The following is a 16,243-nucleotide window of genomic DNA, read 5'->3' as shown; positions in this document are numbered from 1 at the left end:
AAGAAGGCCAGGTTTAAGGGCACGGCCTCTACGCAGACACAAAACACTGTTACACGTCTGTATATTAACCCTACATGTGACCTATCTTCATGTTCTGTGTGATTAAACATAATTAATTAGCTTCTGGCACGTTTGATCCATTCACATATTTCAGTTCAGAGTCTCATGCAGCTTTGACAAAAACATGAGGTGATGTAAAACAAAACATGTCACACTGAAATTAAACCAAGCACCTTACCATATCATCAGCCAATGTTTTTATGTGTATGTTCTGTTGGAGGGAGGGCACAGTGTGAAAAACAAGATACAGCAAAATAAAGAATGACAACACCGCAAAGTAGAGACAGTATGTTTCCCATCTGAAGCGCGTTCACATGTAGAGTGGTTTCTGGATACTGCTCATTTTCCTCTTGGAATTAACAAACATACTTATACACTTAAGAGAAGACATAAGGATGTGGCACTGAATGTCAGAGCCTCAGCTAGCCCTTGCTTGTTTATTGTTTTTCAAGCCTGCTTTCGTTGAAAGGTCACTCGTGTTCTTATGCCTTTACAGATAGGTTACCATGGAGATCGTGCCTGTGTGGGTCCTGCGAAATTTGACAGCTACATTAGCTTAGAAAAAAGCAATACGTAGGAGTGAATTTGATGATGTTACTGTTGTTACGAGAATTAGCTTGCTAGCATAATTTGCTACTATTTCCTAAATGTATTTTCAGTGGGTGTTCAGCTTTAAGTCTGAAGCTCTATGAGTTTGAATCAAGCAAAGAGGCTTAACTTCCTGTCAAGTTTACAGCTAGCTATATAAGCTACAGTTATTATGATTAAGAAAAATCTCACTTGGCACTAATAGCTTTTAAAAATGAGAAGCTTATTATAAACAAGGCTAATACAGGCTCTATGCGTGAATGTACTTTTAACTTAAAGTCCTTAAAGGAGCAATTCGCCCTTTAGGCTACTGTCAGTCAAAGCTGGTGTTCTCTGTAATCAATAGAAGCAATGATATTTGAAATTGGCGCCACAGCTGTGGAGTAAGTTGTACGAAAGGCTTGTGGTTTTGCCCATTCTACATTCCTACAACACCCAGCATGCATTGCGCCTCTCCCTCTGAAAGGAACGAGAATATACCCGTGGCATCGTCTTAAAAATTTGGATTGGAAAAAGATTGAGGAAGTGTAGTTTAGAAGCTCCCTGACCTCTGCCTCCTTAACTCAACACCAGATAATCACTGATTTAGGTAATAGTACGCTAGCTAGCTAATTCTTGTCTCATTTGTCCTCTGAATAAATTCATCTAATTCAGTGCCCTGTTTTGCTATTTTCCAAGCTGTAGGTGTCATATTTCAGTGGACCCATTCAGAACGCAGCTTTAAAAACCTGGTTTGGCTTGGTTTTTAATCTTAAGTAGTTTAGAATACTGATGCAGCCCTGGCCCATTCTTCTAATACTTTTCCCCATGAGGTTATGAGCATATCCTAGATACTCTACATGTGTAGGATGTGATGTGAAAATATAATCTGAAATAAAAGAGATTTAATGTATGTTAACATAAGTGTGTGTTCAAGGGCGTACATCCCAAGCACACACACTTTAAGACACAAACAAATACAGAAAATGAGATATATCATGGAGCACCTTTGATCCCACAGCCACCGACATAATGGGCACACTTGCACCCACTGATGCATGCAAGTTAGTGTTGGTCTGCTTTAGTTTTGTGTAGCCTAAAGATAATGCACTTTAACAAGGCAATATGTAGCAGTCTTTAACAGCAAAAGGGTTAAATTATCTGTGTTCTGAAGAGCATTCTTGCGTGACAGTCACTCTTGTTCACTTAATGTCATTACAAACTCCAGTTGAATAATTTCCCAACTTTTCTATTTTGTAGTAGTTTCCTAATCAAATTCCGTTTTCTCAGCGAAATGTTACAAACGGCTCGTATAACAAAATTAAAACCCCAGCTTCTCTTCACAACAGTTGTTTATCTTCATCTGAGACACAATGAGACAGACTTCTGCCAAAGGCTTGTGGCTCAGCGAGGGACAGTCATTTCAAACACACCTCAAATGGGAAGCAGTAGCAACGCTGCCATATGCTGTGGCGCTAGGCTGTGAAGTACTAATGAGTAGGGAGATGTGGGGTGGTGATGGCCATAAAGCCTGCCTCCAGCCGCAGATATCTCCACTAGTCTAATCAGGAAGCTCCTGATGCTGCGGCGAGCGAACAGACCGGCTCTAACCTGCACCTCCCTCTGTGTGTCTTCATCAGCTGTCGCTGTGGGCATCGCTGAGCAGACACTCAAACTGAAATATCTATCACTAGTTTAGTCTGCAACGACTGATCAACAGTTTGGAGATAAAGATATGAACAAAGGAAAATGGAGCTTTTGTCTACATGTGCAGGCTTCATGTGTTGTTCAAGCTGTTATTCGACGACATCAAACATGTCACATTCATCCACAGTGTTCAGCCTGAAGAGTGCAGGTATTTGTTTCACCGTCATTATATTCTGTTACACAGCAACACAAGAGATCCCAACATCTGTAAAGCAAAGAATTGAACCTGAGCAACAACTTTTCCCATTTCTCACTTATGTATCATTAAGCCCAGCATTCTCTAGCAGCCTAAAACTGCGTGAAACAATAGCTAATTTTCAAATGGAGTACTTAAACATTTTCTAATCAATTTAACAACAATCAAACCACTGTTTGGTTAATTGCCTTGACTTGAGGGCCTTTCCTTGCCCATTATCTTGGCAACATCGCAACAACGCAATTTAACATCTAACAATTAAGCTCGCATGTCCTCTGGGCTTCTCCCGCTTATTAAAGTAAACTTTTTCATCATAATAAATGTTTATTACCGAGCGCATATTCCTCTAAATAACCTAATCAAATTAGCTCTGGGTCCCTCCTTAATCAAATATGATTATGACTCCGTGCAGATCCTTAAAAATGAAAACGCAGAGCAATATTCCACAACTTGAGTCAATTTGGGGACACACAAAAAAAAAGAAAATACCAGTGTGCATGTTTTACACAATAACTTTCTAAATTAATAATATAAAATACAATTAATGTTAATAATACATTAGCCCATGTAGGGACATATCATTTCATTGCTTAGTTTCATTCCAAGATGACCAACTTTGTTTCCAATTGGCTACCGCGTTTTAATAGCAACTCCTGTTATTCCCAACCAATTTAGCCAGACCATCTGTATGATGTCATTTTAACTCACTCACTGGAACTATCGCTATAAAAATCAGTAGCCACGATGCCTCTGTAAAACGAGTTTAGAAGGAAATTAGCTTTTACTTTAATTAGTTCTAATAATAACGGAGGATTACTGGGAGCCAGCCACGGTTGGCAGTGAGGACTATAATGCTATGTACTGATGACGGTTCTTGGCAACTTCATGAAACTACCTTGTGTGCCTGTTAAATCAACAACTCGGTGCAGCTCGGGGCTAGTAAGCGTTAGCAGCACTCACAAGTGATTTTAATGGGGATAAAAAAAACTTTCCTATGCTGATAGAAGAGCTGTGGGAAATTAAGGAAAATTTTGCAAATTTTATAATTAGCTACGAATACTTTTTAGTGTAATTTAGTAGTATGAGGGTCAAGTTGGGGTTTTAAGATGGGAAATCAAAATTAAATGTATTTCATAAACCCCAAAGTAGTCGCTTTTTCAATTGACAGTTAACTAAACTACCTAACACCAATTCCAAACACTGTCATTCTCCTCTGTGTTGTTCTTAGTGTAATAAAGCTCATCTCATTCCTGCAAACATAAACTATACAGGGCAAGACGACTGAAGCTGCAACGTAGAGATCTTGCGCTGCTTAGAACCATCAGGAAATGTACAATTATTAACTTATTGGAAGAGTGACTCACAAAATAGAGCAGTAGACACTGAAGCAGTATAAAACTTGCTTACTGCACTCAAACTTTACACCGTGCAATAAAAGGATAAAGAGATAAAGCAAAACGAAAGAGAGAGTATCGTATTAACTTTTCTTAATAGCCAATAAGCATGTGACTTTTCAGAGCAACAATGTTGATCCCTAAAATATATAGGCTGTGAATAATTGACATACTCTGTTTTTTAATAGGTGATACTGGTCTTAATTTATGTCCAAAGAGAAATTAAAAGTGTTGATGCACAATGTGCAATGAAACCACAACATGAAATTGATTACGCAGGAACTTTGTAGCCTGAGTCAGGACTTATGACCTAAAAAAAACATTGAGAAACCCCTACATCAGCATTGTACAGTGGTCTGGATAATTCATATTGTGATTCTAACAATAGCACATTGCAGCGTGGACTCATGTCCATTAATAATGCATCGCTTATTTTAGTGGCTCATATTGAAATGTGCAATTAAACTTAATTTGTAAAAAAAGAGTAAAAGGCGAGAGGGAGATTTCGAAAAACAACACGGGAGACTTCTGTTTTTGTCTAAACAGTTGTATGGAAACTTGGTTTACCAATTCGTCACAGCTTGTAAACATAAAAGCCCCCTGAAGCGCAGTAACCGTATAAAGCATAAAAGAGGCAGAGACACATGCACTGATCGCTACACAACTCCAACTCCTAAAGCCTTTTGTGAGCCAGACCTGTAGCAGTCAGCAGAAACAGGAGTAAAATGTAAAAACAGCTTTCTATAATGTGCAGGGAGGATTGTGATTCACAAAACTCATAGCACGGATTGAATACATCTAAGACACTCTGCTGCATACCTATGACAGTATGTAGGAATGATTGTGGCATCTATAACTAAATCAGAGACCAGTGGAGTGTACTGCTTTCGGTCTCTTTTCTGTTGCGTCACCATCTGACGTCACAAACGCACCTGAAACAGGGTTAGTAAACAGTGAAGATGTTACGGTGCTTAGGTCTTTATTGTATCCATTACTCATTCAGGCTATTTATCAAACTTAGCGCGACAAATTTGGAACAAGCGCAGCTGGGACGGAGACGGGCAGAATTTGTAGCTGAGATGACAAGGAGTCGCAGGAGTTACCGATGGAGCCGACTCAAAAGAGTCAATAACTACCCGGGTCTACTGCAGAGTTTGACCTGGGTCTGAATGCCAATTGTGGCCTTTCCCATTAAGCAAAAAAGCTGTGTGTTAGCGGGTGTTAGTGGTTTTTTTGACCAGTGGGAAAAGCAGCTATAGAGACAGACAACCTTTCACGCTCACACTCACACCTGCATGCAATTTTAGAGTCATCAATGAACCTAACGAGCATGTCTTTGGACTGTGGGAGGAGGCCGGAGTACCCGGAGGGAACCCACTCATGCACAGGGAGAACATGCAAACTCCACACAGAAAGGCCCACTACATCCGAACCAGGAACCTTCTAGCTGTGAGGCGACAGCACTAACCACTGCACCACCGTGCAGCCCAGAAACTAATCTAAAAAGGAAAAAGAACTGTGTGTACTTCTGATACTAAGCATAAGGGTCCTTTAAAGATACTGTATGTATTATGCTGTTAAGTAAATGAAAAAGCTTTTAAACAGTAAGTTTCACTCAGACAAGTAGCTGAGGGTCCTTTAGGTCATGGCATTGTAGCACAACATTGTTGAGGAATGTTTGCTAGTCACAGCCATAAACATCAAAAACACATAAATGTCCTTGAAATTCAATTGGATGTTACAGCACGTTTAGTATCACGCTCAATTTTGAGAGATTGGTATCAGACAGTGTCAAAATTCAGATCTAGTAACTGAGAAAGACATACACTAATCAATTTGTCTCAATAAATCTCATTACAATGGCTGTCTTTGTAACCTCAGGGAAGTAGTGCACAGCACGGCCTTCACTGCTTCGAGGGATTTATGAAGACATGAAAGCAACATTTATCCTTCTTGATAAAATCTATTAAATCAGTCTTAATGTTTGTACTGTAATACGCCCTTATCAAGCAGGGGGAGAGGCCAACAGACAAACTAAAACCCAATTTACTCATTTCATTTCACAATTGTCTACCTGGAGAGCATTTATCCTGTTAGAATATATTTACTATAAAAACTGACTCCAGCTGCCAGATTGAAGTGCAGATTCCCTCTCTCGGTGTTTTCTCTCACACTATGCAAATAATTCTTCCTGAACGTTAAATGACAGTAAACATCTGGTTTCATTTGCACAACAGCCCTGAGTCTCATCTTTATTCAAACTTTGGTTGATGTTTTTATCTCCCCGGCTCCAGGGCCTTTTTCAGGAGGGTTGTCTGAATAACTTTGCAAAGTTAAGTCCACAACAGGTCTATTTACATCAGGGGTTTTTTTTTATTTTGCAGGGCTCTGAAATGTTACTCAGCATATCGAGATGATTGACTCAACTTGCTGTAAAGAAAAGGGCCCCTTCAGTGGAAACAAAACTACATGCTAGGGATGTAATTAGTTGATAAATGAGTCCCTATTCACCATTTAAAATAATATTAATTCAAGTGATAATCTCGAGGACTTTCATTTAAATAAATGTCTGTTAAGTCTCTATCTATCACCAATGAGGTAACACATTGAGCCTATGGCCCACTGATGAAAGCCTTTGCATTTGCAGTATTACAGACTGGCTCTCTGTGGCGACTTTTGCGGGACAAAATTACAAAATCCAAAGACAAAGAAACAAATTGGACGCTCAGATGAAGGCAAACAGTCTAAAAAGGAAAGCGACCGTCAGCGAGGAAAATCAAGAGTTACAATCGGAGCCAACCGTGGACGTCACACAAGCAACACTGTCTGGATATCTGGGAAGTGTGCTCCCGCAATTACTATTTATCCCCATAGGTGCCGCCAAAGATAACAAAACTGAGATCTTTAAGATTAGTATTTTAAATGATTATCAATTAACAAAACACTTTTTTTTTCCCCATTGAAAAAAATATGTATTTACATAAATGTTGAATATAGCCTAAAGTAACAAAAAGGTTCCATTTCCTTAAATCAGACATGAATAAGAGAGAAAATAAGTGTTGTCCAAATTAGAATTGGTCATGTCATATTTAGTTCTTTAGTTTCTTATGTAACTGTAATTTTAAAATCATAAAACACAGATAAAACCAAAACATCCACATCCCAGTACACCTTTCTGTGAGTTACACAAACACAAATGGCAGCAAAGCTGAGGTACAAAAGTATAGAGTAAAGGCTTCAGAGTGCTAAACAGCACACACACAGCACACAGGGGCACACAGTGATGTGACTGTAGGCAGCGCCACGAGCACAGCTAACGCACGAACAACAGCCGACAGCCTAAATCTATTGTACACACACACACACACACACACACACCATAATAGCACACTTGTCCTTGCGGCAAACTGGATTAGGAGTTATCTAAATCAAGCACAGAATGTCAAGTTATTCTCCTGAACAAATAAATTAAGTCTTGACACATGCAGTGTTGACTCTTCAGTTGGTTTTCAATCCAATATTTCCCCCAAAAATACATCAGGACATGTAATTACTTTGAAAGAAAAACATATTAGTAATGCAGCAGATTTCTGTAGAGCTTAAGTCTTTAAAAGGGCATGAGTCTGTGTAGCCTTATTATTTCAGGAGAGGGCTGGTACTGTTTACTGTTTCCTAAAACAGCAACTATTGAAACGGGGAAGCACACAAAGGCCAGTGGAGCTGAGATTTGAATGGCTTGACCATGTGACTGCAGACTAGCACAGCATTGCCCTCAGGTTATCTCTGTCTGTGTTGAAAGCAAATCTCTAGTCGTCTAAGCTCGAGGGTTGGCATGATATGCAGCCATTACAAAAGCAGGGGGTTAGAAAGAGAGGGATCAGACATTTCAGTGTGTGGAGACCTCCTTAAATTGTTCATGACATCACAGAGAATTGTCTGCTGCAAGATATTGTTTTATTGTAAAGAATTAGATCTGCAGCCAGAATGATGTCACAATAAATATGCGGCCTTGTTTTAGCTGCTTTCTTGTGCATCGTCCGCATCTTTTTCTTTAACTGGTCACATGTGCACAAGCATGTGAACTCACAGTCGAGTGAGCTGCTCATTCATTGCCGTAGCGATTAACCACTGCTAAATTGTGAGTCCAGTGAGTAGTCCTATTGCAATGACCTCTTTTCACAGTGTCCCACATTACATGTAAAGTTTTATTCAATAAATCCATTTTTATAATTGAATGATTGATTCAAATATACAATTAGCTTGCTTTTATCTCTCTATACACTGCTGGGGCCCTTGGATCCAATCAAATTCTTCTGTTACACCGGATATTGGGCAATATATCACAGCAAATGTCATATTCTGTCTCTTATTTGCAATTGTCACTGTTTACTCACACTTGTAAGTGTGAATACAGCTGCCTAACAACCCATCAAAATCTGATTTCTAATTTATGCTGTCACAATCATTTAAAAACAAACATTTTGCAATTCCAAACACCTCCTGTCAGCAAATTTAGCAAGAGTGAAACATTCCTCATCGCGAAACACCAGTGCTTGGAAACCCCTTCATTAAGGCCTTCATCAGAATCTGCAGCCTACATATCATGAATCATCCAACTAATGTCTGCCACTATGACCAATTTCAAAGGTGATTCATGCATTGCAACATAGAGAAAACTTCAGAGCATTCAAGATATGTCTTACTCTGGCTTTTTTTAACAGGCAAAGCCAAACAAGTATCCCTTTCTTAAGTCTTTGATCTAATCCACGGATGTACATGAATAGGGCTTATCTCAGAGGGTGACATTAGAGCAGTGAGTCTGTCAGTTTCTTCCACAGTGTGACTAAAGCATTCTTTACCACTTCCTCTCCTCTACTTCCTGAATACCATTAAACACTCCATGTGTTTGTCTGTTTCCTGCCGTTTCCCACACGTCTGCCTAACACAATCGCAGCTAGTCACTCATGATATAGAAGTGGGATACATATTATGCAGCACAGGGAAAAAATAAGTAAGATTACATGGCAAAAAGTTGTTGATATTGACCAAATAAGAGACAGGCAATTCATACAAGAGCAGGCAACCTGTACTAACCACGTGCGAACATGACCTAAAATGATCCCAGAGGCTCCCCTAAGGCTTCTGAATCAAAGCGACTTTCAAATGCCACAGCTTCCACCAACAGTGACACAGTGAGCCATTAAATATGATTCACAATGTGATACTGTCAAAAATGTCAAAAGCACAAATGTTAACAACACTAGCAGTAGACTTGATTCAGATAAAAAATGAACTTTTGTAGCAGTGATGTGGGGAACTAGGGCTTGTTCCTAAAATCCACAGTGAATCACAGTCACAGGAGTGTTACACTGGCTTAGGCAACAACATGTTGTGTGGGGCCTTGTTATATTTATTTAGAAAATCCATAATTTAATTAAACTTACTTAAAGAGAACGATGAATAATTGTTAATCACTCAAGCACACTTTTAAATATGTCTATACAATTCATCTGTAGCCTATAGAATGAAATTAAGTCCTTCCAATCAGCTCATGTCCGGGGTGTCATATTAAACTTCCCACAGCTAAGGTAGTGCTCAACTGTCCATTCATTACTGAAGCCTTAATTACTTTAATGACCAACTAAATGACGAGCATGATTACAATCGCCGAGTCCCAATTCAATACTAAGCATTAATTACAAATTGCAAACACTCAAATAAAACCTGACAGAAAATAGAGGAAGTTGCCAACCTGCCGATGTTGCAACCATGCCAGCTTTTCCTTCTGCCTAATTCTTGTTTTGATGTAACAGGCTTTAGAAAAAAGTTGTTTATGAAATATTTTCTCAAAGCCCTTTTCAGAAAGCACTCAATTGACCCGTAATACTAAAGCATTAAAGGCTGTATTAGCCTAATGTAAAAACAAAAAAAGAGGTTAAGCTCACTAGTCTGGAAATTACCATGATGAAGTAACAATCGAAATGCTCAAGTACCAACAGCATAGAAGTTAATCTAATAAACACAGAGCAGTATTTTATGAGCAGAATCCATGACTCGACATGATAAGGTTAGCTAGCTACAAGGTTTCCCTGCGTATTCATAATTGCTGTTGGCTCAACAATAGTTTGTGTAGACTGTGCTTATAGAAGTACCTTGCTAAATATTACAATGTAAACAACTAACAACCACCAAAATTGGCCTTATTACAATTTGAAATGCTGCAGTGACTTAAGTGCTTGTTAAGAGACGGCTAACGTTCACGATAATCAGTTGCACCTGGCTTGCTCTTGTTGCTATTAGTAACAAGCAGCACAGGAAGGAAAGCCATCTAAGTTATTTAAGACTTGTCCTCCTGCAGCTCCGTTACAACAGTAGAAAGTCAATATAGCCATGTCGTAGCTACATATTACATATCAGCTGGCAGCTTTCTAAGTGTGTCAACATCTACTGTGTATTTACAGACCACAAATGCTTGCCTACATTGTGTGTTCAACACTATGTAAATACTATCTAAATAGAGTCAAAGGTATCATTGGTGTTCAATGCATTTATCCCCCTTCCGATAGCAGTACCAACTGAATTGAAAATATTGATCCCACTCCAATTTCCATTTTTAATTTTTTTCTTCTAAAATGTGCTACATTTAAAATCACTGACCAGCTTGTTTGGAAAGTTTGTCTACTGCCATTACCCAGAATGCATTCAATGCCTTACGACTCTTAAATGTGCTGCCATGATGATAGAATAAATCCTAGTGATGGACCACACCTAGTCCATAATAGACATAATTTGTCAGAGGTTTTCTTTTTCATAAATCCAAATCATAGGCACACATACAAATGCTCCAATATGAACAGCATGGTTAAAAACAATTTATCATAACAAAGTGTTAGTGGTCTAAACACACTTCCCTGAGGTATCCCACAGTTTATAAGACTATATTTAATCAACATTTATGATTTTAGAACTTGTCAATTTAATTAAGAGCCAATATGTGTGGCATAAGTTCATTTTTGATATCACACGGTCATCAGTTCTGACAACTTTTACATCTCACATCCCAATCAAGTTGATAATTTTCATAACCATGTTAAATCGGGCCTAAACCACTGAGTTGCTGACCAACTTTTCCACTCAAATTGCAGTTAATGTGTAGAATACTGTTGAAAAATCTTTGAACTACAGAGAATAAACACTGTTATGAATAGACTCAGTTGTGTTGTAAACCGTTCTCCCTCTTACTCAAGCACTGACAAGGACCGTTGAGATAATGATCGCCCATATGCCCTTTGTGTGAGATAATACAAATGAAAAACAGACAAGCCCAGCCTGTAGTAAGCAAACATGAATCAGTCCTTTGACTGACTTTTCTCTTTGCAGGATGAAATTACCGGCCAAACACACTTTAGATGACGACGATTACTTCTGCTTGGAAGTTATGAATAACAAGTTTGATCATCAATATTAATGACTATGAATAGACTTCTGCAAACTTGCTGAAGTGCAGCTAATGCTTTAGTAAATATAACGTGTACTTCAGTTTGAAAACCTCTTCCAAGGCATAAATTGGTGAAAATATCAGATGTATTACAAATCAATGTTCAATGGATCATTCATTCATTTATCAAACTGCTATATTTTCTACAAATTAATCACTCCTTTTGACATCCTATTGGTCTTTGGTTCTTAAAGTTTGGGATTAATGTCAGGTAGGAAAAGTAAACCTTTAGATATGTGTGTTAAAAATTCAGACCAACTTTTGCTTATTCATTCACTATGAATAAATAGATTCTGTCAAGAAGCAGTTAGTCCCCAAAACATGGGACAAGGTTTCTTGTGTCACACAATGAACGAATGTACATCCGAAACACTTTACATATCAATATATCATTTTTGATTGCTTCAGTAGAGGTTCATAATGTCTGTTTTCTACATTCTGATTGTACTGTTGCTCCAAAATAAGCTTATTCAGTCTGCACTGGGATGACTTTTCCCTCATGCTGTTCTGTGTGAGGTCATATTTTACTCTGGTATGTAAAGGGGTAATTTTTCTCCCTTACTGTCAAACCTGCTCCCCTGAATTCCTCTCACTTCTTACCTCCAGCCTGTCTAATGGAATGTCATGTATTTACACCTTTAAGAAACAGACACATTATTGCAAAAAAAAAAAAACAGAACATTTTTGAAAGATTTCTATCTCTGAACACTGTGTATCATTCTCATGTCCTTGGCGGGGTTGAGTATCTAGTTTCTGGCACATAAGCCTGAATGGTGTTGCTGTGACGTAATCCTGCCCAGTGACTTGTAAAACAAACATACAGCTTTCAGTGTTTCTCCTCTACTGATTTGACTTTGCAGAGACCAAACTGTGGCTGTGTCTGCCACTTTGCTTATTAGCCATGCAAATGGTACTTTTCAGCAGCCCAGCGTGGGTAAAGACAGTGACAGGCCCTACTTTAATCCTGCTCATGATACATATTAACCCATCCTTATGTTTGGCACGTCCACACAACCTACACAGCACTTCAGGAATGTAGTCCTATAGCACCATATATGGTGAAATACTGTAAAAAGTACTGTACGCGTAAAGTGTCCAAACATGAAAAAGAACAACATTTTTGTTAATCTGAGATTACATAATCACTTGATTGATCTCTGCAAGGAATTATGGCAAAATAATTGCACTTTTTCTTCTATTTTCCATTTTAAAGAGGTTTTTGCATTGCATTTTAAGTGAATAAAATAAGCATACACGTTTATGGAAGTACTTTTTCACATCTCTAAAACACATTTTGAGCTACATTGTAGAAGCTAAAAAGTAGGAATAAAGAAAAGAGGACATATCATGGCTCCACCCCAGGATGAAAAATTACTTCCTCCCCCGAACTCTGTGTTGATCTCTTGTTGAGATTTTTTGCAACAGCCCCAGTTTAGACTTCCTTTCCTTCTGACTGCTCTGCTTGGAGGATTGAGCAACAGGGAACGTTCCTGGCCCCGAGACCACTTTAGGGAACAAAAAGCTGTGTTCTTATAGAGACTTCTCACAAGTGATTTGCCGAGTGCTTACATCACCCAAACACCCTTGTGAACAATATTAAACTTGGGAGGCAGGATATACAAGAGTTGCAGGCTGTTGGTAGGATTTCCCAAGACAACACCCTTTGGTAGTTCTCTGAGTGCATTTCAACCCACTCTTTGGGATTTCCTGTCTGGCAGTTATTATGGTCCCACTTTCCCTTACCTTAACTTTGCTGAAAGTAAACCAGTGATTACTTGTTTTAAGACTGTTTTCCCTGAACTGAAACACAACACCAGTGGTAAAGTTTTCCTCCTTGTGTGTCAGTCTTAAGGACAGCTGCATACCAGAGCAACAAGAACCCCACCTAAGTAAACAACCAAGGTGTTAATGAAGTCATCAGCAGGCAGCCTTTATGTCTGCAATCACTCCAATTTGGCCTATTAGTCACTTTCTACAAAAACAGGAACACTAGTCTTCTAAAATGAGTATTTTTCCTTGCCTTGTTTGTTATTAGTGGCTCTGAATGTTTGACCAATCCCACCAATAAGCAAACAATCACAGTTCACTGAAAGACACAATATGAGGCCACACTTCCAGTAGTCGAGAGACGTCATCGAGAAAGTTCAACCGCAGCCAGCCAAGCTTTCCACGCTGACAATTGTGGAAGCAGAAATGATGATCAACAGCTGCCAAAGTTTTTTGTCTTTGGTCACGGAAAATTACTCTCAGCCACTTTCTACAGCTGCTGACCACGTGTACACAGTGACACACTTGTAACACTCTCTAATATTGCTAAGATTTACAGTTTCATCTCAAGACCGCAAATGCAAGACTGTGGCTACAGTTTACCAAATAAGGTTGTAAATTGTAGTCGTGGAGACAATGTTTACACAATTACAGCATAGTTTATCTTTGCTCACATTAGTTAAAGCACACCATAGGTTGTCAAAAGTGATTGATCTAGACCTCATACAGAATGCATGACAACACCTTCCCCCCCCAAACCACCAACAGTACCACCACTTCCCCCCCAATCTTCTGATCTCATTTCCAGGCATTGAACGGCACGCAGGAACAGCTCCATTACACCAGAGCTCTAATGATGCAGACTCAGGGTTGCTCACTCTCTAACTAAGGTCTTGCCAATAGAGAAGCTAAAAAAGGCATAAATGTTGATGTAGTTTTCAGTTGTTATCAAATAGACACAGTCATCTTGTGACTCTCATTTATTGTGCTGATAATACTTTTTTATCAATCACACACACTCATACAGGTCAGTAAACCCTCACACGCCACATAAACATCACACTCTGCAATGACTCATCCTGTAACTGAACTTCTTCTCTGCGTTTGTATTAAAAACAATCACACTGAAGCCAAACTGTCACAACAAGAATGCTCTTAAAAGAACTTCAGGAGGTGTATTGACGGGGAAAGTCACATGATGCATTGAGTGCTTTCAAAGGTAAAGCACTCAGTGAAACGCTATCTCTTTTGCTCAACAGCTATTAGCCACTCTGTATTGGGATACATTAAATGGTAATAACAACACATCAATAACTATTTGAGCATCATCCTGCACTAAACAGAGATGTGCTGTATTGACAACATGATGTTTACTAACTGCACTGGAGTTATGTGTCTACTTTATCATGAGAATTATACTGACTTGTACTAACTATTAAACTATTAGAATAAACTATTACAATTGCTTGAAATAGCAGTTAAGAGTGAAAATGTGCAGCAGTGCACATTTCTCTTAGTAAGGTTCAGAGTGAAATTAACCACTGGATGTGGGACTACAGGACGTGACATTTCAATACAGTGCAAACCACTTCCATGCAACTGTCTGAAAACCTACCAGCTTTTTGTTTTTACCCTCATCCTCGCTGGACTTCTTTTTAGAGGGTTTACTCGGGTCATCACCACCGCTGGCTTGATCCATTTCAGCTTTCAGTTATTTTCCCTCCAGAAAGACTTAACAAGACCTCTTCAAAAGTTGGCAAACTCCACAAGCAGGCTTCCAAAGAATACTTCTACAGCAAACCATCCAGGTTAGGTCTTCTCAAAATCCATTCCGTGTACAGGTAAAGAATAAAAATCAAGTGGAAAGTTTCCCAATAGTTCCCAAAAAAGTATCCAACAGTCGAGGAGGCTGCTTGAAGAATAAGTGTGGTAGTGGGGTATGGTATCCGTCCTGATGCCTCCTCAGCTCAGCAGTAAGTCAGTTCACACCGCTGGCAAAGGCTTTCTGAAATTACCAGAACAATATATAAACAACAACTACATAGTAGTTATTACTGTATCATTGGTGTTAAGTTGCATAAATGTTTGTTTTAGCACGTGCGTCTCTTGACAGCCTTGTTAGTATACCGAGTGCAGACAATGAACCCAGCATATTGTTTAAAATAAAAGATGTAAACAAACATGTCAGAGGAAGCTTAAGATACTTTGTTTAAAATGTAAACTAAAGCGTTTACACTTACAGACAAAGCCCTGTGTTGTGCAATAAGCTACATTGTTAAAGAAAGCAAACTTACAACCGTGGAACTTAGCAATAACATAGTAGTGACTGACAAATAATGCTTCATGGCAGTCAGGATGCTCTGACAGTTTTCAACGTGCACTAAAAAGGCCGTAATGTACATATAATCCGGTCATTAAACTGATTTAATAAACAATTGTTGTAACGTTAATAGTGAGAAATCACCGTTGTTCTCTCTGCTTGGAATACTTTGCAGTGCTAAACACTTAGCCGGGCTAGCATAAAAAGACGACCGTAACCTACCGACATTATTTATTTCAACAGACACAGTCATACACAACCACACACTTCATTATGCTATAAATTACAGACCGAACAATAAATAAAATGTCAAAGAAAACTCACAAAATCCCATCCAGAGCTTACCTTAACAACCAAACGTGAATGCCAGGCCCACGGTAATACCGCCCACCTGCGCTCTGATTGGCCCGTGAGAAACGTATGGCGTGGGAATTCCTGTCACTATTGGTCAGATATGCTGACAGTCATAAGGTCGGCGTGGCGTCGAAGGGGAGGAGTCCGTTGTGAAGGAGAGGTCAGTCTGATCTCACAGCAAGCGGATAGGACTCAGTTGTAAGAATAGAGTCATGAGTGAATTATGAAAGGTTGACCGCGCATTGGAAGCAGGGCGGGAATTCGGCTAATTACAGCACACCCTGGGTGTGTTTATGTGTCTATGTGTGTTATTACACTAAACAAATATCCCTACTGTGTCTGTGTGAAATAATTGTAGCTGATGTTATTGTTAGGCTGGT

General features: G+C 39.1%; 1 protein-coding gene across 1 annotated transcript in view; it reads right to left on the bottom strand.

The window, feature by feature from the left end:
• diaph2 (diaphanous-related formin 2) overlaps positions 1–15,879 on the bottom strand; it is a 411,814-nt gene extending 395,935 nt beyond the window's left edge. Inside the window, exons 1-3 of the mRNA XM_069669466.1 lie at positions 15,855–15,879; positions 14,805–15,194; positions 239–271 (exon numbers count right to left, since the gene is read on the bottom strand). Coding sequence (XP_069525567.1) covers positions 239–271; positions 14,805–14,888 — 117 coding nt within the window. The 5' untranslated portion in view covers positions 14,889–15,194; positions 15,855–15,879. The remainder of the gene's footprint in view (positions 1–238; positions 272–14,804; positions 15,195–15,854) is intronic.
• Between the last annotated feature and the right edge of the window lie 364 nt (positions 15,880–16,243).

The sequence above is a fragment of the Semicossyphus pulcher genome, unplaced genomic scaffold (assembly GCF_022749685.1).
Source record: "Semicossyphus pulcher isolate SPU_LCO1_2020_fin unplaced genomic scaffold, fSemPul1.0.p SCAF_2, whole genome shotgun sequence".
Classification (NCBI taxonomy): domain Eukaryota; kingdom Metazoa; phylum Chordata; class Actinopteri; order Labriformes; family Labridae; genus Semicossyphus; species Semicossyphus pulcher.
The sequence above is the reverse complement of the archived record's forward strand: the minus strand, read 5'-3'. Positions and strand labels throughout refer to the sequence as shown.